The sequence below is a fragment of the Saimiri boliviensis genome, chromosome 12 (assembly GCF_048565385.1).
Source record: "Saimiri boliviensis isolate mSaiBol1 chromosome 12, mSaiBol1.pri, whole genome shotgun sequence".
Lineage (NCBI taxonomy): Eukaryota > Metazoa > Chordata > Mammalia > Primates > Cebidae > Saimiri > Saimiri boliviensis.
In genome coordinates, this window is record NC_133460.1 from 28,496,843 (window position 1) to 28,516,881 (window position 20,039).

Consider the following 20,039-nt stretch of genomic DNA (forward strand, 5'->3'; position numbering starts at 1 on the left):
GTGCATACTGGGGACCGGGGGCGGGGAGGCAGCAAAGGAGGAGCACAGGTGCCAGTATGAGCCAGCTCCTGGCTTCAGTGCCCGCCTCCAAGCCCTCCATTGTCAAGAGGGTGACAATGCCTTTCTCGGTATTGTTGTGAGGATCAAATCGTTAAACAGGGGATTATGTAAGGAGAGTGGAGAGCTGAGAGAGTTTCAGGAAAACTCCAAATCCAGAAGGCACAGTGCTGACCCCATCCACTACCCCCAGAAGGTACGAGGCTGGCAGGCTGCATCCCTGGGCTTCACAGGAAACAAGATCCGCAGCTGGCAGAGGGTGGGGCTTGAGGGGCCAGCTCTGACTGACCAGTTCTGAGCCAGCCTACTGGCCCTAGAGGGACCTGGGTGTTAGGGGGAGGGCAGGAAAGTTCTGTCCAGGGTCCAGGTAAAAGGAGGCGCCAGCGGGGCTTCAGACGCACCCATGCCGCCAGCTCCTATTTCCCCAGTTCCCTGGCAGCAGGGAGAGCAGCTGGGCTCTGCAGAAGTTTCTGGCCATCGTTCACTCCCAGTGTTCAAACCAGGCAGGCCCCTGCCTTCCTCCCCTGCTAGATCTGCCAGTGTTGATGTGGTGGGTGGAGGCTGAGGGCAGGCAGCAGATGGGTAGGAAGGGTACGAGCTCCAGCAGCTCCCCTCCACACACTCCCAGACTGCCTGCCTGGGTTGGGGGGGCCCAAAGTGCATTTTCATTGTACGATTAAATTACTGTCTTGCCCTGCTCGCTCCCTTCCCATCTGGCCTCCCCTGGGGCTCTGCTCATGCTCAGCCTCTCACTGGAACCTTCTATCTCCCCACGGACCCACTCCCCACCCCCACCCTGGCTGGTAAATAAGTCTCAACCTGCCTGCCTTCCTGGGTGTCTCCTTTCTGCATCCCAGACTCCTCTGAGAAGTGACCTGCACATCCTGGCCCCACGGCCACTGCATCCCACCTGCTCACACACAGCCACCTGCCTTTGGCCCCACTACTCCACGTGTATCAACGACCTCCTGGGTCCAAAGGCAGGGATCACTGCCCCCTCTCTAGCTGACCACACCTCCCCTGGCTTTCCTCCTGCGTCTCTTGAGTCTCTCCTGCCTTTCTTTCTCCTGTCCAGGTCCACAGTTCCATCTGTGTCTTGGTTGTGGCCAGTAAAATGCCCTCACGGGCACTGGCTTTGAGGGGCCCCCAGCAAGGTCCATTATTGCGTCCAAGAGTGGGTCCTGAGCAGAGGTGGAGTCTGGCTGAAGCTGTGTTTGGGGGTGAGGGCTTGGTGTGGGGGAGGGTCTTTGCAGTCAGGGGCAGCCTCTGGATGAGAGGGGACCATGTAGAAAAGGAAGAAGACTTAGGGTACTGTGGATCTAGCCCCCAGACCAGAGGGGTCCCCTGCAGGGCCTGGCCCAGCGGTCCTCAGACAGCCCTGCAGTCCTGACACTGGCTATCCTGCAATGCCTGTAGCCCACGGAGCCCTGGGGCTGCTCATGCGGTTGCCCTTGCCCTGCGTCCTGGCCTGGGGGTCTCCAGGGGTCTAGTTCATTCCCCAGGACCCAGCCAGCCTCGAGTCCTGTCTTTCTGGAGCCCTCGCAGAGCCAGATGCAGTTCTGAGTGGCAGGGAGGACCTGGCCTGGGGGACCTCTAAGAATGCATTGCCCAGCTGTGAGCTTCTGAGCCTCTGGCCGCTTATCTTCCCCTGTTGATAGATGGATGTTTCGGGTAGGCCCCTGCCAGCCCCACAGAAGCCCTCGGAGGCTTGCCTGACCTTCAGTGCAGCTATAAACAGCACGGCCTGTCAGCACTGCTAAGAGCTGCCCAAGAAATAACACTACGTGCTCCAGCAGCCCCGAAATTCCAGGAATTGCAGGCACAGCTACCCCAGAATAGTCTCAGCCCGTCCCCCTTCCTCTCTCCAGAGACCCTCTGTCCTCAGCATGTCCCCATCATAGCTGGGAGAGTCTGATAAATACTGGAACCGAAACCAGCAGAGGAGGAGGAAAGGCCTCTGGGCTGATTCTCCAGGTGAGCCTGCAGGCAGGGCAGCTGAGGCCCTAGGGACGGAGGGCTTCCATAGAGAGGCAGGCTCCTCCTGGGCCCAGGCTCAGCCCCCCACTTGACCAGCCTCACAACCAGTCCTGGTAGACAACATGTGGAAAGTTTTCACAAGTGCCTGTTAGAAAGAGCTCTCACAGGTGTGGAAGGCACCGTTTTATTTTAATTAATTAATTAATTTATTTTTGAGATGGAGTCTCACTCTGTCACCCCGACTACAGTGCAGTGGCTCGATCTCAGCTCCCTGCAACCTCTGCCTACTGGGTTCAAGCAATTCTCCTACTTCAGCCTCCCGAGTAGCTGGGACTACGGGTGCACACCAGCACACCCGGCTAATTTTTGTATTTTTAGTAGAGACGGGGATTTCACCATGTTGGCCAGGCTGATCTCGAATTCCTGACCTCAAGTGATCTGCCGCCCTTGGCCCCCCAAAGTGCTAGGATTATAAGTATGAGCACCGTGCCCAGGCCGCTATCCCCATTTTAAAAGTGAGAAAAACTGAGGCTGAGCATGTAAATGAGGCGACACAGCTGAGAGCAGCCGAGCCTAACAGAGCATGCTCCTCTCCCCAAAGCCTGGGCATAAAAGGAACAAAGGCGAGACCCTAGACCGGGTGTCCCCAAACTTTTTACACAGGGGGCCAGTTCACTGTCCCTCAGACCACTGGAGGGCCGCCACATACTGTGCTCCTCTCACTGACCACCAATGAAAGAGGTGCCCCTTCCTGAAGTGCGGTGGGGGGCTGGATAAATGGCCTCAGGGGGCCGCATGCGGCCGGAGGGGACGCCTGCCCTAAACCTGGCTCCAGCCTCTGGCCAGCTGCCAGGACAGAGTCGGGGCTGGGCCTTTGGAGTTGTTCCCTCTCTGGGCTGTTCCCCTTCCCCACTTCCTGGAGAACTGGCTGGGGTAGGGTGAGAGGGCAGCTCATGTTGCAGGCCCAGCCACACCTGTTTAGGATAAATAAAGGCATTTCCCCACCACCCTCCGTTCCCACGCTACCTCTTGAACCCCCTTCTCCTCTGCGGAGCTGCAAGCAGAGACCCTCTGAAGGGAGGCCTTGAGGGGTTGCCACTGCCCCAAGGTTGCTGCCATGGGCCCCTGGGAGCCACCACCCAGCTTGCAGGTGGCCTGTGTCCTTTCAGGAGGAGCTGCGGTGCACACCTGCAGCTGAGAGGGGACCGGCCTCCCCAAGTGCCTCTCTGGTAGTCCCAGTCAGAGGGCTGAGTGGGCCGGCGTGGGAGTCTGGAGTGACCAGGACACAGGAGATCCACCCATGGTCATCCCTGTCCTGTGAGCAAAGTCGAGACTCAGTTTGCCAGGCTCTGAAGCGAGGTGATGATCCCAGCCTCACCTGCCTGCCCACCCCACAGAGTCGCAGACTCCTGCCTCCGGCGCCCTATGACACAGGCTCAGGTCCTGGCTGGGGTGGGAGTGGGTTTCTTCCAGAGAGCTCTGGCCGTGCCTCCCCGTTAGGGAGATGTCCCTCGTGCAGAAGGGCCTGGTGAGCCAGGAAATCCTACGGCCCTGGTGGGATGGTAGTGCTGTTTCTGCAAGGCCTGCCTGGCCGGTGGCACTGAACCAGGACACAAGGCCAGGCTACCAGCAGCCCACCACCAGAATTTCTCAACAAGCGTCAAGCCCTGGGGAGGGCTCCAGCACCCAGTCCAGCCTGCTCCATGGCTCAAGTGATTTGGAGTATACCCCTAAAGGAAGCTGAGAGGCCATTATGCCCATCCCCCAGTGCCCTGCCTGAACTTCGGGTTCTATTATTAAAAGTCCCCCCAGTCACTGGATCCAGCACATCCCCACACACCCCCTCCCCGCAGTAAAGACATTCCTCCTGCTATCTAGCTTAAGGCCTCTGGACTGCCATTTAAGCCCCTGGCTGGCTGGGGCCAGGTGGCACATAGACCCTGGGTGAGGTCATTGACTATCCTGAGTGCCACTGGGCCTGGTGGCCAATTTGCACCCAGAGGGATAGGGCAGAGAGCACCAGCAGGAGGCCTCGAGATGGTAGAGCTGGGGCAGATGCGGGCGCAGGCCCAGGCAGGGGAGGCCACAGGACCTATGAGAGAGCTCCACCTTGTACAGGAACGAGGCCTGCAACCATGGGGGTGGGAGCTGTGCGGGGTGGTGGGGAATCCGCTGGGCTCACATGCCCACAGGCCACCACATCATGCAAAATGTGCTAGGCTGTGGGTGTCCAGGACCCTGTGGTCTCCAGGGCAGTTGGTCTGGAGGGGTGGAGTCTCCAGGTTAGCACTAGCTACATCTCCAGCTGAATGACAGAGGGCAGAGCCTGTTCCCTGTGCCAGAGCCAGGCCAGCACCCATCCTGGAAGCATGTGGCCTCTATGGCTATTATGAGGATCTCACGGCACCCCTGGGTGGGGCTTCTACTTCTGGGGTCCCCCCAATTACCCATAGAACCCAAAGTTCCAAAACAGGGACTGTTCCTCCAGTGGGGCTGTTGGCTCCTGACCCTCTGCCCAGGCTCCCTGGCACCTCTGCCAAGCACCTTCAGGCCTTGCCTGCTTAAGTGCCTCCCCTCCAACCCCTTCCTCTAGCCCCCAGGCCCCAGCCAAGTCCCTAAGGCCCCAGAGAAGAAACTGTCTTCTTGTCCTCCTGGTAGGCAGTAGCCCAGATATCCCTGCCCACCCATTACCCTCCAGTGACAGCCTGGGAGCCTCCTCGTCCCACCTCGTGCCCAGGGCAGCACCGCCAGGCGCTCAGCCACCAGGCAGGGTTGTCCTTGCCCTGTATGCCTCACGGTTCACCATGAGCCTTGGGGCCTTCAGCCCTGTCTTCAGTGTCTACCAGTGCCTTGCTGGGGAGTCTCTGTTTGACAAATACTGAGTGAGCGCCTGCTATGGTCTAGGTGCTGGTCTCTCATCAGTTCCTGCTCCTGAGTACTTCCTTGGGAGCGTGGCTAGCTTTCTGCCTTTCCGGTGTTGCTGTCTCCAGCCAGGCAGTAGAGTTACTCAGACAACCCCCAGTGTTCTGTGTCATTCGCATCGGGCCGTGCTGCTCTCCGTCACAGACATCACAGGACATGGGGCCAATGCATGTGGGGAAAAGACGCGAGACAGACAAAGCAGCCATGGTGAATGGGGAGGAGCTCAAGCAGGTGAGGGAAGAAGGCCCAGCCCCATGAGCCAGAGGGCCGGCGTCTCAAGCTTGGGATGGAGCGGGTGCTGGAGCCCATACAGTCCAGCCCAGCCGCACGCTCTGACAGCAGGGCAACCAAGGTCAGCAGTCTGTCCATCTATCCAACTACCCATCACCTGCCCTCTTCATGCTGGGAAGCCTCCCTTCCCAAAGCAGCTGCCCACCTCTGGGGAAAGGTTCCGGGCTTGGGGGTACCCAGAGCCCACCCTAACAGGGAAGGGATTAGGAAGACACTATTCTCTGCCCAGCTACCTGCCTGCCTGCCTGAAAACTCAGCATTTTCTTCTCTGCTGAAAACACCTACCACCTGTTCATGATGTCTCACACTCATAATAGGCCAGCAGGCTCCGGTGAGCAAACAGCTGTGGCTGAGAGCAGAGGACCAGGCCAGTCCCATGGGATGGGACATGCTCTGCTTTCTGAGAGCCTCAGAAAGGACGGACAGACAGACAGACAGATGGACACACATGCCTTCCTCCAAGTGTGCCCAACCCCTCGGGTGCCAGGCTGTGGCAGGGTGCACTCACCCGGGATATAGTGAGGGGCATGTTGAAGTCCTTGCCCCCCTGCAGACGGAAGCCCCAGGGCCCGGGCCCAGTCAGAGTCACACTGTAAGACATGCCGGTGCTGTCAGCAGTCACCTCTGTGGACAAAAGGTAGAGAGGACTGAGTGAGAGGGCACTCACACACTCCACCTGCCCAGCCCGCACCTCTGTCCCTGCTCCTGCCCCCAAGCCTTGCCTGATCTGTTCCTTGCTGCCCGGCAGGGCTGTGTGGAGCGCCTGAGAGGCTCCTAAGAATAGCTGGGAGCGAATGCCATCGACACTGATATCTGCCCTCGGCTGCACCCATAAATGGACTGTAACCCTACACTGTGCCCGCCCGCCTGTGGCCTCCCAGCCGGTCCACCGTGACTCACACGGTTAATATAGCCCCTGGGGAGGGATGTCCGGCACCCAGCACCCCCCCAGGGGGCAGGAAGGGGGACTGGCCAGGTTGGTGAGAATGCTCTGGTCTCCTTGCTCCTGTGTCCTCTGGAGAGCGCAGACACTCGCTCTTCCTGCTCCGTGGTACCCATCCTCTTGCTCAGAAGATGGGGGAAGCTGAGGTCCCTTGGGCAGGGGCTTTGCTGCCCTGTGGTCCTCGCCCAGGATTGTAAGGTTGTGCTTTATCCAGTGTGGCGCCCTGGAGGTGCCTGAGCTGAGGCTCCAGCTGGTCTGGGACTGGCCCAGGGTTGTCCAGCCATAAAAATGATCATAATAGCAGCAGCTCTGGGCATGGCCAAGCTCAGCATGGGCCCTTCACTCCCTGGGATCCTGAGAGGCTGCCACCTGGGCCTGCAGGAGACAAGCCTCAGGGAGGTTAAATGACTTCTCCAAGGTCACGCAAGGAGTGGACCCAGGCCACACTGAAGTCTGGGCCGATTCCTACAGGATGCATGCCAGATCATGGGCTCCCAGTGGCCACGGATGCCTCCCAAAGTCCTGGTCCTGGGCAGGTGGCCCTCTGCTTGCATCCCCTTGGCATAGGGTCTGAAAGCAGGTCTGAGGCAGGCCTATCCCTTCCAGACCCCCTGGGGGCCCAGCCAGTTATTCCTGGCTCTCCTGTCTCGTTTGTACTCTGGAAAACTTGACGGCAGCATGGAAAGCTCCAGCTGCCAGTGCCACACGCCAGGCCCTGTGCCCTTTGCACAGGAATGGCGGGGGCAGGGAGAAGGGAGGAGACGCCATTTGCTCAGCTGCTAGGACACAGGGCCAGGAGGGGTAGAGAAGGGAAGAATGTGTGGCATGTTCAGCCTGTACCCCAGAGACAATGTGTTCTGGGTGGGGGCCTTGGTGCCTTGGGACTTCTGCCAGTGTGGTCTTTGGGCCAACCCCTTTCTCAAGAAAGACCTCAGGTCCCTATGTGGTCTGGAGATAGATCAAGGCCCACCCTGGCTCCCTGGTTGTGGAAACTGAGGCTCAGGGGAGGCAACTGGATTGGCTGCTTGCTGGCCCTCTTGGAGGGCTCCGGCTTGGACCCTCAGGAGTCAGTGCAGGCCTGGGTGTGAGTCATTTCTCAGCTTCCAGCCTTACACCTGGGGTCTGGCACACGCAAAGCACAAGGTAGGATCGCCCATATTACTTGGTTGCTTGGTCACTTCCCCAAGGTCACAGAACTATCAAGTGGAAGAAGCCAGGGAAAGACCTGTGTCCCTTCCCCACTTAATCACCTCCTTCACCCTATAACACACAGCCCAGCCTAGGAGGCCAGCAGTCCACAGCCAGCATCCCTCCCTCATACCATTCCCTGCCCCTCCTGGCAAAGCCCCATGCCATTCATCCCTAACTCCAACTTTATTCCCTTTCCTAGGGGTGTCTGTCCACCCTGCCAGTCTGGGGAGGACCCAGCAACAGGACATAACCAGTGTGGGAGAAGGAAGGCACCCACCCTGCACGGGGCTGGGGAGCTGGGGGAGGCTGTACCTGGAGCTGCAGGCTCTTTCTCTGGCCTCTGTCTCCTGCCTGATGAAGCTCGCTTCTGGGGGAAGGGAGGGGTGGCAGGAGAATGCTCTTAAAGGCGAAGGCCAGCCTCCCTCCATCTGCCTCCCCCGGGAGACCTGAAGCCAGTCAGAGATCAGCTGGTACACTTGGGCTGGGCGGAGCTCAGTAGCTCATTGGGGAGTGAGAGAGGATGGGGGCCAGCCTGGCCTTTGTCCCTTCTCTTTGGTGCTCCCTCCAGTTTGAGGTGGGCCTGCAGAGTGAGAGTCCCAAGAATGGGGACAGAGGGAGGGGAGGAAGCGAAGTTGCTGGAGGCATCAGAGGCCAGGCCCCGGTTCTCGTTCCCATAACAGCACCAAAAGGTAGAGACCATATTTGTCTGAGGACACCTTCTCCGCTTTTTATTTTCCTATACCTGTCAGATCCACACAGCCCTGGGAGGAGCTGAGACCACTACATGAAATGAATCACAGATGCAGAGTGCGCACGCATGTGCTTGGTGTGCATTCAGATAGGCAGCTATGGGACAGCGTGTCTGCAAATGCCCGTGTGCACAAGAATGTGGGCCGCAGTGAGAACGGTACGCTGGGGGAAGAAGCCAGAGGTAAGTAACTGTTCCAGTGTGCAAAGGGAGGTCTGTGCTCGGCTTCAGCTGTTGGCAGTGGGAGATGTGGGGCTGGACTTCCTCTGCCAGTGACAGGCCCAGCCTGGGTGCAGAGGCTCATAAATAGCTGGTGTGTTCCCTGGAGCCATCACCATTGTCATCGGCCGGACAATTGCAGCACACAGCATTTGAGGAGAGGCAGACAACTCGGGAAGCGGGAGGGCCTGGGCACACACCCTTCAGGCTGAGCCTGGGGTGCAGCTGCTGAGTTGGAAAGTGGGTGCGGAGGACATTGTGGGACAGGAGTTTTGAAGTGTGGAGAGGGGACATGGGGATGGGACTTCGAATTCCATGCAGCGCGGGTGACAGGGCCCCTTCCAGAGCCTGCAGGCTCACAGGGTAATGCTGGATCTGTGTGTATGAGGGAGATGTTGGGGGACTGGATGTGTCCCAGAAGAAAGGGAGAGCCAGTGGGTGTCCTACATCCTGGGGTCCAGGCTGGGGAGCAGCCCCTTGGTCTGCAAACAAACAGCACACATCTGTTTAGTGAAGGAGCAGTTCACTGGAGGCAGTCTCTCAATGACCCTCTACACACTGGGTCACCGAGGGCTAGGGGAGGTTGCATGGAAGGGCCAATTTGTGTCCTGGGTCAGGGATGGGCCTTCCCGGAGTCCACATGCCGGAGTAGGAACCAGCAATGCCTAGCATTGCCTGCAGAGCAGCTCCTGGGATGCTCCCCAGGCTCTTGACTCCCGGGGTCACAACTGAACTCATCCTAACCTCCACCAACCAATCCTCTCCTCTCCTCTCCTCCACTTGCAGAGACTGAAACCACCCCTCGCTCTTGCTGCCCTTAAATGGGTCATTCCTTGCCTGCCCTGCAGCACTGGTTTCCTCTGGTCTTCATCCTGACCAACCCCCTTCCGGGGCTACCTATCCCCAGGTCAGGTCTGGAGACACCTCAGGTCAGTCCCTGATGGGGCCTTCCCACTGCTCCTACCACTTCCTGCCCCTCTTTGCTCTCCTTTGTCCCCCACTGCCAATCCCCAGGGTACCTCTGGCTGGTATCTCCTGGAACAGAGAAACATCCTGCTCCAGGGCATGTTGAGCTCCCTCCCCTGTGCCCCTGTGCCCCTGTGCCTCCGTGTTTGCACAGTCACACAGGCTGTATCCTCATCCTGGACCACTCAGTGCTCCCCACACTCCTCGTTCCAGCTGCCTGCAGATCCCTGCTTCACCTCTACCTTCCTGGGGAGCGCTGGGGACTTGCCCCTGCTTTCAGTACCCTGCGTGCTCACACCTCGATGACAGCACTTATCACATGTGTTTGGTGACTGCTGATGGCTGCCCAGCACCCCAGCCCAGCCCAGTATCCCTCCAACACAGGCACTGTGTCTTTCATCAGTGCCTGGTCAGCCTGGGGGTCACTGCCAGGCCTTTGTCCTGGCCTTTGTGGCATTCACAGTGCCTGGACTCCAGGACAGGGGGCAGTGCCCTTTGGGGGAATGCTGGGGGAGGCTGAGGTACCCCAACTGCAGGGACAGCCCAGGGCTCTAGTTCTTGGATGCACAGGGCACAGCACTCAGGAAGGAAGAAAGGCAGGAATGTGCCTTTGGCCTTGGACTAGGTAGGGAAGCCTGAGGAGCCCAGGAGCCGAGCTGGGGGTGTTGTGTGGATGTGACAGGAGGGGTAGACGGGGAGCTGTCAGCTGGGGCGAAGGGCTGCCTGGGAGCCTGTGCACATGGCATTTCCAGTGTTCCAGAATATGGCCTTCTCTAATCGCCATCGACATTCCGTTCCATAGGCACTTGGGCCGACAGCTGGCCTTCTTTTAATAGCCACAAGTGTTCTGAGTGACATCCTGATCTCAGGACATTCACGGTGAGCACATACACAGCTTGCAGCCCCTTCCTCCCCAGGTATGTCCAACCTTGCAGTCACACAGAGAGGTACACATCACCCACACTCGGTCACATGCAGAGCTTACAGCAGACACATTGGGGCACGCTCAGTCACATGCCACTGGGTGTCAGAGTGACAGAGCATGCGCCGGACACATGGCCACACACATGCTCGAGCTATGCTCTGCCGGCTGCAGACCCCCATCCTCGTGGGCACACACATGTACACTCATCATGGCACAGCACAGCCAACAGCACAAACAGCACTGTGCAGAGTCAGAGTTACACGATCACACACAGACAAGCGCAGACCACATGCAGGCCCTGCTCAGAGCATCTTGGAGTCACAAAGACCCCCAGGCGGACAAGGAAGAGCTGCAAGGTGCTGGGAGCAGGTGATTCCTGAAGGGTATCGCCCCTGCCCACGAGAACAAGGCCCCCTTTCCTGGCCACTCCCTGGGCTACTCGCCCCTAATCCCCATCCCCTTATGGACTGGCAGGTACCGGATCCAATCACCTTCCCTGGAGTCTCTGCTTCCTGTCCCTGGGACCTGGGCAGTGCCTTGGCTTCCATGTCCTCCAGACCCTGACCGTAGAGGGACCGCCCATTCGCTTGCTGGGCAGCACCCCACACAGCTGCTGCCTCCATGTGTGTCCAGCCCTGGGAGAGGTGAGAGAGTGACTCTGAGGTGAGAGGGACAGTCCACAGCTTTGGTCCTGCCCCTCCCCCACCAGGCCCTCCTCCATCCCCCCCACAGGTATTCATTGCAGGAGGCCCCTGACACCATTTGCACGGTTGCTGGTCACCAAATAAACCCCGTAAATTGTGCGTGCCTGTGCTAGGGTGTGTGTGGGTGTGTGCACGTGCGTGCATCTGCACACCTGCACACTTTCCTAAGCACGTGGCTATTTATATTTGAATAGATGGGTGGTCTTCACGAGGGTCTAGGCCTCCATTAACAGCTTAGATTTTTCTTTGTTGTTCACTACAGTGGTTTACAGGAGGGACCCCTGACAGCTCCTCTCAGTCCCTCAACTGAAACCCCCAGGGATGCTGGCAGCCCAAGGCAATTACTGGCTAATCAGTCGGCGGCAGCTCTTGCTGAGGCCCACAGAGGGCGCTTTAGGTAGAATTAAGGAGGAGCCCAAGTGAGGCGGGGCCAGGAGCTGGTGGCATATGGCGCTTTCCTGGGGGCATCTAGGGGCAGCAGAGCTGCAGGCGCCAAGGAGGGCTGACACCCATCCCTGGGCACACCTGGCCAGCGGTGATGTGAGACACCCGTTTTCCCTTTCAGAGGAGGACCTGGAGCCTCAGAGGGCGTAAGTGACCTGCCCAGGCTCAAAGCCACGTCTCCCATCTCCAGGGCCCATGCCCATCCTGTGGGCTCTTCAAGGCTCCCAGGAGTAGGGGGCTTACTGCTGAGAAGCAAGGAGCTTCAAGCTAACTCCTGCCTCATCTCTCTGGAGCCCTATCTAGGGCCAGATGCACTGATTTCTTCAGGCTGCGGCTCTAGGGAGAGTGTCAGTGTGGAAAAGGACATGGCCTGGAGTTAGAACACAGGATTGACCTGTGTTCAATCCTGGCGCCACTCCTGGGAACCTCCAAACCATCCCCTCTCTGGCCCCCGTGCCCTTCCTATCAGGGAGGATGATGAACTCCATGGGGGTGTTGGGGGGTGCTCTTCCTGCCAGGGTGCCAGCATCCTGAGGGTCCCTGAGTCTCAGAGGCAGCTCTGCCAGAGCCCATGTCCCTCCCAGAGCCCCAGGGTTGCCTGAGGAAGGGATGGCCAGGCGTAAGCCGGTGAGGGCCCCGGGTCCTTACCACCTCACTCTCTGAGCCCAGGGACTCCTGGCGCCTTCTTCCGGAGATCCAGCTGAGGTTGGAGGTGTGGCTGATCAGCGTGGAGCGGTGGGTGGAGCGGTAGCTGGGGTAGGGGTGACTGTGACGGCGTGATACACCCAGCAGCACCCCCAGGCAGGGCAGGTGCTGGGCAATGGCCACCCTGCAGGAGCCGCACATCTGATTAGGGCCAGGGATGGGCAGACAGATGCAGGGAAGGGGATGGATGCACAGGCTGGTACAGGCCTAATGTACGGTTACGAGAGCCTTGGGGAAGTGGAAAGGCTGAGACCCTGGGAACTATGGCAGGTGATGCGGACAGAAAGACAGACGCTGGGTGGGGAGATTGACAGGCTCACAGGGCTGGGGGGAGCCACAGACAGACTCTGGGTGGTAGGCATGCAGGGAGTGCCTGGGGATGTCAGTTCCAGCCTTCAAGTGGCTGGCCCAAGCCACATCTCTGGTAATGGTGACGAGGGACACTCCTGAGCAGCCTCTGTGCTGGACGCGCTCAGGCCTGCCACTGGCCTTGGGAGGGCAGTGAGTGACTGTCACCACCAGGCAAAAGGAAGCACGGAAGGAGAAGCGGCCTTGCTGGGTTGCTATCAGCACGCACACTGGCCCAGAGCCACCCCAGGCCCCTGCCAGGCCCTGGGAGCAGAGCTGAGCACTCCCTGCTGTGGTCTCTTTAGGATGACACTATTTGGGGGGTGCTTAACTTCACAGGACTGTCCTGGCTGCCCTACACCCCAGCTCTGAAGGCCCGTAGTTAAAATTGGACACTGCCCAGGGAGCCCTGACCTCCCTCCACACTGTGCTCCTGGGAAACTGGGGCAGGGGAGGGAGGCACACTAATTCCAGACCCCACTCAGTGTTACTGGCTGTTCCCAACTGCTGGTGACCCCCATCCAACACACATACAAAAGACAGGAAAGGTGGTGGCCCCTGCCCTCATTTGCAGGCCAGGCCCTCAGAGGCCATGGTGTGGGGTCCCAGGAAAGAGCCACACCTGTACTTGGGGTGGGTGATGGCATATATGATGGGGTTGTGGATTGCAGAGGCCTTGGCGATGACGGCTGGCACCGAGCTCATGTAGGGTGTCAGGACGTGTGCGTACCTAGGACAGAGAAGGTGTGGTCCCCAAGCTAGCTGGCCCTCCTGACGTACCTTTTCCTCTGGGCCAGGCCCTGCCAAAGCCCAAATCCTAATCCGGGCCAAACCAGCACAGCTAAGTCAGCCCTATCGGGAAGAATTGGCAGTACCAGGATAATTATTTATTTTATTTTTTTGCTCTGTCACCTGGGCTGGAGTGCAGTGGTGTGATCTCAGCTCACTGCAACCTTCACTCCTGGGTTCAAGCGATTCTCCTGCCTCAGCCTCCCGAGTAGCTGGAACTACAGGTGCCCACCACCACGCCTGGCTAATTTTTGTATTTTTGGTAGAGACAGGGTTTTATCATGTTGGCCAGGCTGGTCTGGAACACCTGACCTCAGGTGATCCACCTGTCTTGGCCTCCCAAAGTGTTGGGATTACAGGCATGAGCCACCACATGCAGCCAGTGCCAGGAGAATTCTAATCTGAGTGAGTGGGATGGAGCAGCGGATGGTTGAGAGTGCGGCTCTGGAAGGAAGATGTGCCAGGTTTGGGGTGAAGGTCCCCAGGACCACTGTCCCTTGGAGCCTGTGCTGCTGGCGATACCCCGCTTACCCCCATTGACTCTGGTCCTTGGAGCTCAGCTTTTCCCACATTCCACCCCAACCGTGAGAAACCCCACGGTAGGGCCCCTCGGGGACCAGGCCATTCCTAGAAGGTGTCCTATCTAAGCAGTTCCAGTGTTTAATAGCCCTCACTTCTCAAAAGCACTTCTGAGGTTGAGCCTGCATCCATGCTGCTGCAGATGTCACAATTCCCAGACTCTAGACATAAAGGGCTAGAAGGGCAGCTCTCAGGGACCCATGCCTGGAGATGGGCAGCATCTCTGGCTGTGTGACTACAGCCCAGGCAGAGAGGGAACAGAGGGAGCTGTGTGTTCCAAAGGGACTGGCAGACCGTCTGCCCAAAGCTGTGTGGGGCCCAGAGCTCCTCTGCATGTGCCCTGGTGCCTCCAGGAACTAGGTGGCCCCCCGCCCACCCTGGGACTGGGAACCTTACCCAGGGAGAGAATAAGCTGTGACGATGGCTGGCCGGGGTTGGCTGGGAGGGAGACGATGCCCAGACTTCTTGCTCCTGCCCCCACCCCTTCAGTCTCTTCCTCAACCCTTTAGCCACTGCTCACCCAGCGAAGGCTACCAGGGCCACAGCAGAATAGGGAGCCCAGGAGAGCACAAAGAGGAGGATGACCAGCAGCATGATCTTGGCCATCTTGCACTCGCTCTGCAGCCGCTGCTGCTGCCACAGGGACTCGCCACTGCCCTTGCAGGCCCCGAAGGTCTGGAGAGCCCTGGGAAAGACGCATAGTCTGGGTCTGACCCCAGCCGGGTGCCAGCGAGCACCTGGGGCACGGCTGCTGTCAGGGAGCCTCCCTGGACTATCCTTGGGGGGCACTCAGGAGAGTGTCATTCCTTCCAGTGCAGGCAGCCCTGACTTCCAGAAAGTTTTTCATGATGTGAAGCCTCAGCTGCCCCCATGCCTCTGTGTGCCTTCTCGGCCCCCTCAGCCACACCTAAAAGCCATCCCTAGAAGCCCTTGTCTCCTGAGGCTTCCGTAGACATCACTGCCCCATAAGCACGTGCCCAGCCTCTCTTCACCCATGGGCATGCTCTGGTGGGCTGGTGCAGGTATGAGTGGTGGGGCAGGGGCCACCTGGCCAAGGGGCCAGCCCCCTTCCTGTAGTCCCCCTCCATGCTTGGCTCTTACCGTCCTGTCTCCCGGATGGCTCTGAAGATGAAGATGTAGCAGTAGATGATGATAAGCAGAGGGAGAAAGAACACGAAGCAGCAGAGAAGCATGGTGTAGGCACGCACGGCCGGCGTGAAGCTCATGTAGTCCCAGGAGCAGGATGTCAGCAGTCCCTCAGGCACGTAGGCGCCTGAGAGCCAGAGCAGGCCCTCAGCCTTTGGGGTGGCATTGACCTTGGCTCCTTATGTATGGTCCCCATACATAGCCCTGGCCCCTGATATGGCCTTGTCCAGTGCAGTAAGGAAGCTGGAGGGAGTAGGGATGTCCTGCAAAGCCCACTGCCTCCCATTCCTGCTAGATTTGAGCAGAAACCTCACTGTAACTGCAAGGCTGTGCTTGCCAGGGCTTCAGCCAAAGGCCTGGTCTTGGCCAGGAAAGCTACTGCCTTGCTCTCCACCCCTCCACCTGCAGAGGCGTCATACCCCAGCCTCTGCCTGGTCTGACTCAGCATCAGAAGTACCTGTCACTGTGCCCCATGCAGAAAGTCTCTGTATGTGGGGATCAGCTGCCCAGGAGATCCTCTGGCCCCTGATGGGATAGTGTCAGTTTCCCTTGCTGAATGACAATCTGACCTGAGGCTCAGATGGTTCCTGGACACCCCTGCCCCCCACTAGCTGGCTGACCCAAGCCCACCTACCTCCCTTTGAATGTGCCCCTCCCAGCCTATCTGCCCCTCTTCCAGTTCCACCAGCTCACTTACTCCAGCCAAAGAAGGGTGGCAGACTCCAGGCCAGGGCATAGAGCCAAACGCCCAGCAGGACAAACGCTGCGCGCCTCTTGGACGCCACACCAATGGTGGCCAGTGGGCGTGTGATCACCAGATAGCGGTCCAGGGCGATGGCCGTCAGGGTGATCATGGAAGAGATGCCAAAGAGAGCCCCACAGAAGGCATAGAACTCGCAGCCTGTGGGCACAGCCCCCGCGCTGAGTCCTGGGGAGGAGGGTCTGGGGCCACAGGGCACTCTGCTCCGGCCTTGCCTTGCAGGAAGAGCAGGCCTGAGTGCGCGCCATCCCCTCCACCTGCCACATCTGGCCAAGGCTGGCAGCCGCCTTAAGACCAACACCGCGTCTTCCCTTCTTGCTCATTCACGGGACTGAGGGCAGCTACCCACTTTCTGCCCAGGAGCAGCAAATCACCTCCTCTGGGCCACCCTCCACCGTGGGCATTCCCAGGTCAAAACCCTCTTCCTCCCTCCAGAAAAAGGGAGCCCCAGTGTCTACCTGTCTCCCCAAAAAGCCACTGCTTATAGAGGCTGCTGGCGAAGAAGACTGGAGCCTGGGTGAAGGACATGAGGAAGTCGCTGACCGCGAGGTTGATAATGAACATGTTGGCAGGTGTCCGGAGGCTTCTGCTCCTGGGAGGGTCGGAAGCTGTTAGGAGGTGCTTCCTGACACCTCCGGAGCTATGGGGAGCTTTCTGCACCCCCCAAGCACACATGTGCACACACGTGCCACACACTCACACATGCACACACATGTATGCCTACAGACAGGCATGAGCTGCCGGGCCACAGAGCTAGCCCACTGGCCATCAGGGACCAACCGAGCAACTGTTGAATCCAGCAGTGCAGGCTGAATGAGGACCCCAAGACAGCTCCCTCAGAGTGAAGCAGGGGACAGTTTCTCTCCAAAACCTGAGGAGTGGCCCAGCGCAGGCCAGTTCTTGGGTAATGTCCCTTTCCTCTTCTCGCCCTCTAAATCCCTCTTCATGACTCACACCATCTCCTTGGCCGATTCGCTGGTTTCGTTTGGTCCCTCCAGGCCAAGCTCTCCCTAGGGGCTTCTGCTCAGGCTCCTCCTCCTGTGTGCCCTGACTGTACCTTCCCACGGCTTCTCATGCCTCCCTCCTCCCCCACCCTTTCTCCAGTGTCACGTTCCGCCTGCGCCCTGCCGGGCACAGTGTCTCTCCAGTCCTCACCCTTGGGAATGACAAAGGGCAGAGATGCTGACAGCTGTGCATCACGGCTGGGCCAGGCACGGCCACTGGCCTCAGCTCCTGTTGTCAACCTTCTTTCCATCTACCCTGAGGGAGGCCTCATTGTTCCCATTTTCCAGACAAGACACTCCCACCCATGAAGTGACTCACTCCAGTGCACAGCACTCAGCAAGTGGCCCATTTGCGGGGCAGTGCACATCCGTGAGCTTACTGCGTCATCACAGTGACTGCATGAAGCACAGCTCCATTTTGCAGGTAAGAAAAGGTGAGCTCAAGGAGAAAAAATGAGGTGCCCAGTCCTTCAGCCACCGAGCCAGGCAGGGGGGCAGATGGAGAGGGACACTGGGGGTGGGTGTCAGGGGTGTTTGAGAAACTTGAGTATCCTGGTCCCCACGGCTGCTCTTTTTTGGGGGAAGTGGTATGGAGATTCGCTCTGTCGCCCGGGCTGGAGTGCAGTGGTACGATCTTGGTTCACTGCAAGCTCCACCTCCCAGGTTCAGGCAATTCTCCTGCCTCAGCCTCCCAAGCAGCTGAGATTACAGGCACACGCCACCACACCTGGCTAATTTTTGTATTTTAGTAGAGATGGTGTTTCACCATGTTGGCCAGACTGGTCTCAAACTCCTGACCTCAAGTGATCTGCCTACTTCGGCCTCCCAAAGTGCTGAGATTATAGGCATGAGCCACTGCGCCAGGCCTAGGGCTGCTCTTCAGGGCAGAGGGAGGATACTCTCTGGGGCAGGTGATGGCAGAGGTGAGCTGAGAGCAGGGCAGAATGGTCAGAGACCCACCTCCACATATTCTGGGCACACACCGCCTCCACAGAGGATGCACCTGGGTCTCAACTGGCGCCAGTCAGTCAAGCTTCCCTGGACCATTTTTGGCCCTTTCCCTGACCTTGAGGAAGACACGGCCCCACCCTCCCTGCCTACCCTCAACAGTGCCCTGGCCAGAGTTGGAGCCAACAGTCCTGCCAGCATGTTCTTCCCCATCTGCATGGCTGCCACCCTCAACGCCCTGGGCCCAGCACCACCAGCCAGGCACCTGCAGAAGGTATAGATGACCGTCAGGTTGCCCAGCATCCCCGTTACTCCCACCAGCAAGATCACTGTGCCCAGGGTGTAGTGGGCATGGTCTGGAACATCAACCGTGGGGAAGGGGATCCAGGCAGCAGCCCAAGTCCCAGCTGCCTGCAGAGACAGAGAAACAAGGGAATCACATTATTTCTTGTCACCTTTGAGTAGTCCTGAGGATCTCAACAGGGCAGGTGGGAACACTGAGGCTCAGAGCGGCAAAGACTCTTGCACACACAGTTTGTAAGTGGCCAGGCAGAAGAGAAGTGCAGGTCCTTTCTAAAGTTGAGCCCAAGCTCCTAGATCGTGGCACACGGGCCTTCCAGGAGTGGGCTCAGATCACTGGCTGGAGGCTGGTAGGACAGACATGCACCTGGCAAGCAGGGACATGGCTTGGGTCACCCTATCTTTCCTTGGGGGGAAGGCAGAGCCAACTCCTGGGTGCATCCCTGCCTGCAGTATGGACTCCAGCCCAAGTGCCCAAGACAGTGTTTGAGGCCTCTAGACGCTGGGCTCGTGGCGTCGGGTGGAGCCCTTCTCAGGAGTCCCGTCCCTTTCTGAGCCTTAGAGTGAGAAGCTGCATTGCCCCATAGCCTAACTCGGTACAGCTGACCTTGATGCCTGGCATAAGAATGAAGTGAATTCCCTTTAGAAAGAAAGCTTAGGCCTCCCAGGGTCACTGAAGGGAGGTCATGACCGTATGAGGTCAGGACAAAGGGATGTAAAGACTCCTCCCACCCTAACCCCTTTCTGGAGAAGAGAGGGTGGCTTGGTCTCTATCCTGCCCCAGTGGCCCCTATAGCTACTGGAGCCTTCCCATCCTGTCCAGCACCTGAGCCAGCATCCCCAGGTCCTGAGAGGTGCCCTCAGCCCTCTCCAGGTAGCAGTGGTGTTGATGGAATGTGGCCCTGGGCCTGGGCTAGGATGATGGAGGTGGTAGAAGGCACCTGACGCTTCACTGTGGCCTGGACGGATCCAGAGGCCCAGGATGTGCCCTCCTCCCTAGAGGGCTCCATGGGGTATCCGAGCAACCTCTGAAAGGAATGGGTGCAGCCATTCCAGCTCCTCGTTCTCAGGGCTGGCCTTTCTGTTCCTTGAGCGCTCTCCATGAGGGAGAACATTGCTTTCACCCTCCTCTATCAGCCCGTTTATCAGGGGGTGGGTGGGTTTAGAGAGGTCCAGTAATGGCTCAAGGCCCCACAGCAGAGTTCAGACCTTTTCTAGCTCCCTGTCTAGATCCCTGTGTGTGCCCTGGAGGAGACCAGGAAGGGGACAGGGAAGGCTCTGTGCATGCACATGCTTGCCCAGGCTTACCGTGGGGCTGATGGATGGAAGCTGGCTCAGGCTAGAGATGCTGCTCTGGGAGCTGTCCCACCTGCTTGGTGGGGCTGGAGTGGTCATGCAGCTAGGCTCCTGGGTTGGGCTCGGCGGGACTCTGGATCCTGTAGGAAGGTTCATCCTGAGCTGGGATGGTCCTTGCTCAAGCACACAGAGAAGTCAAGGGCACAGGGATCTCAGGTCTTCAGCTGTGCTCAGCCTCCCAACTTGCTTCCATCCTCAGCACCCCTGCTCAGCCTGCTGGCTGCTGGCTTCTCTGTCCAGCACAGATCCAGGCCTGGAGCTGCTCTTGGGGCTGGCGGCTGTGTCTGTGTCTGTGTCTGGTGAAGCGCAAAGGAGTGTGTCCCGATTATGGTGACTCAGCCATGGAGTTCATCCCCATCTTTATATAGTGGTGTGGGAGCTGCACATGCTCAGTTGCTCATGCCTCCCGCCCACTCGGACAAAGGTCCCTGGGTGTCTGTCTACGAAGGTCTGATGATGGTGGCGTGAATGTGTGTGTGTTTCAAGGGAGATTTCTGGGATGATGGTGGCGTGAATGTGTACGTGAATGTGTGCAAGTGTTTCAAGAGAAATTTCTCGGATGATGGTGGCATGAATATGTGTGCGTGTAAGTGTGTGTGCTTCAAAGATTTCTGGGATGATGGTGGTGTGAGTGTTTGTGTGTGTGTGTGTGTGTGTTTCAAGGAAGATTTCTGAGATGACGGTGGCATGAATGTGTATGTGTGTGTTTGTGAGTGT

The 20,039-nt window shown here is 58.6% G+C and overlaps 2 protein-coding genes across 7 annotated transcripts in view; both read right to left on the reverse strand.

The window, feature by feature from the left end:
* Window positions 1–6,127, reverse strand: part of LDB3 (LIM domain binding 3) — a 70,091-nt gene extending 63,964 nt beyond the window's left edge. The window contains exons 1-2 of one of the 6 annotated variants that reach the window (XM_074382185.1): window positions 5,970–6,127; window positions 5,756–5,871 (exon numbers count right to left, since the gene is read on the reverse strand). In XM_074382185.1, the coding sequence (XP_074238286.1) occupies window positions 5,756–5,848 (93 nt within the window). In that variant the 5' untranslated portion in view covers window positions 5,849–5,871; window positions 5,970–6,127. The remainder of the gene's footprint in view (window positions 1–5,755; window positions 5,872–5,969) is intronic. The other 5 variants (XM_010340553.3, XM_039477787.2, XM_010340555.3 and 2 more) reach the window with 5 other exon arrangements.
* Window positions 6,128–8,082: 1,955 nt separating this feature from the next.
* OPN4 (opsin 4) lies at window positions 8,083–19,695 on the reverse strand. The gene is made up of 10 exons (XM_003929949.4): window positions 19,275–19,695; window positions 17,932–18,077; window positions 16,173–16,306; window positions 15,652–15,855; window positions 14,910–15,081; window positions 14,329–14,493; window positions 13,063–13,170; window positions 12,036–12,216; window positions 10,731–10,874; window positions 8,083–8,830 (listed from the first exon to the last, which is right to left on the reverse strand). Exons 1-10 carry the CDS (start codon window positions 19,416–19,418, stop codon window positions 8,792–8,794), a joined length of 1,437 nt encoding a protein of 478 aa, XP_003929998.1. The 5' UTR covers window positions 19,419–19,695; the 3' UTR covers window positions 8,083–8,791.
* Between the last annotated feature and the right edge of the window lie 344 nt (window positions 19,696–20,039).

Bases quoted from the DNA above. Each gene is read 5' to 3' on its own strand.
- OPN4 (XM_003929949.4), bottom strand. From the start codon at position 19,418: ATGAACCTTCCTACAGGATCCAGAGTCCCGCCGAGCCCAACCCAGGAG. The intron at 18,078-19,274 runs GTAAGCCTGGGC...CTGTCTCTGCAG, and splicing joins TTCCATCCATCAGCCCCACG to GCAGCTGGGACTTGGGCTGC. The intron at 13,171-14,328 runs GTGAGCAGTGGC...TCTCTGTCCTAG, and splicing joins GCCCTGGTAGCCTTCGCTGG to GTACGCACACGTCCTGACAC.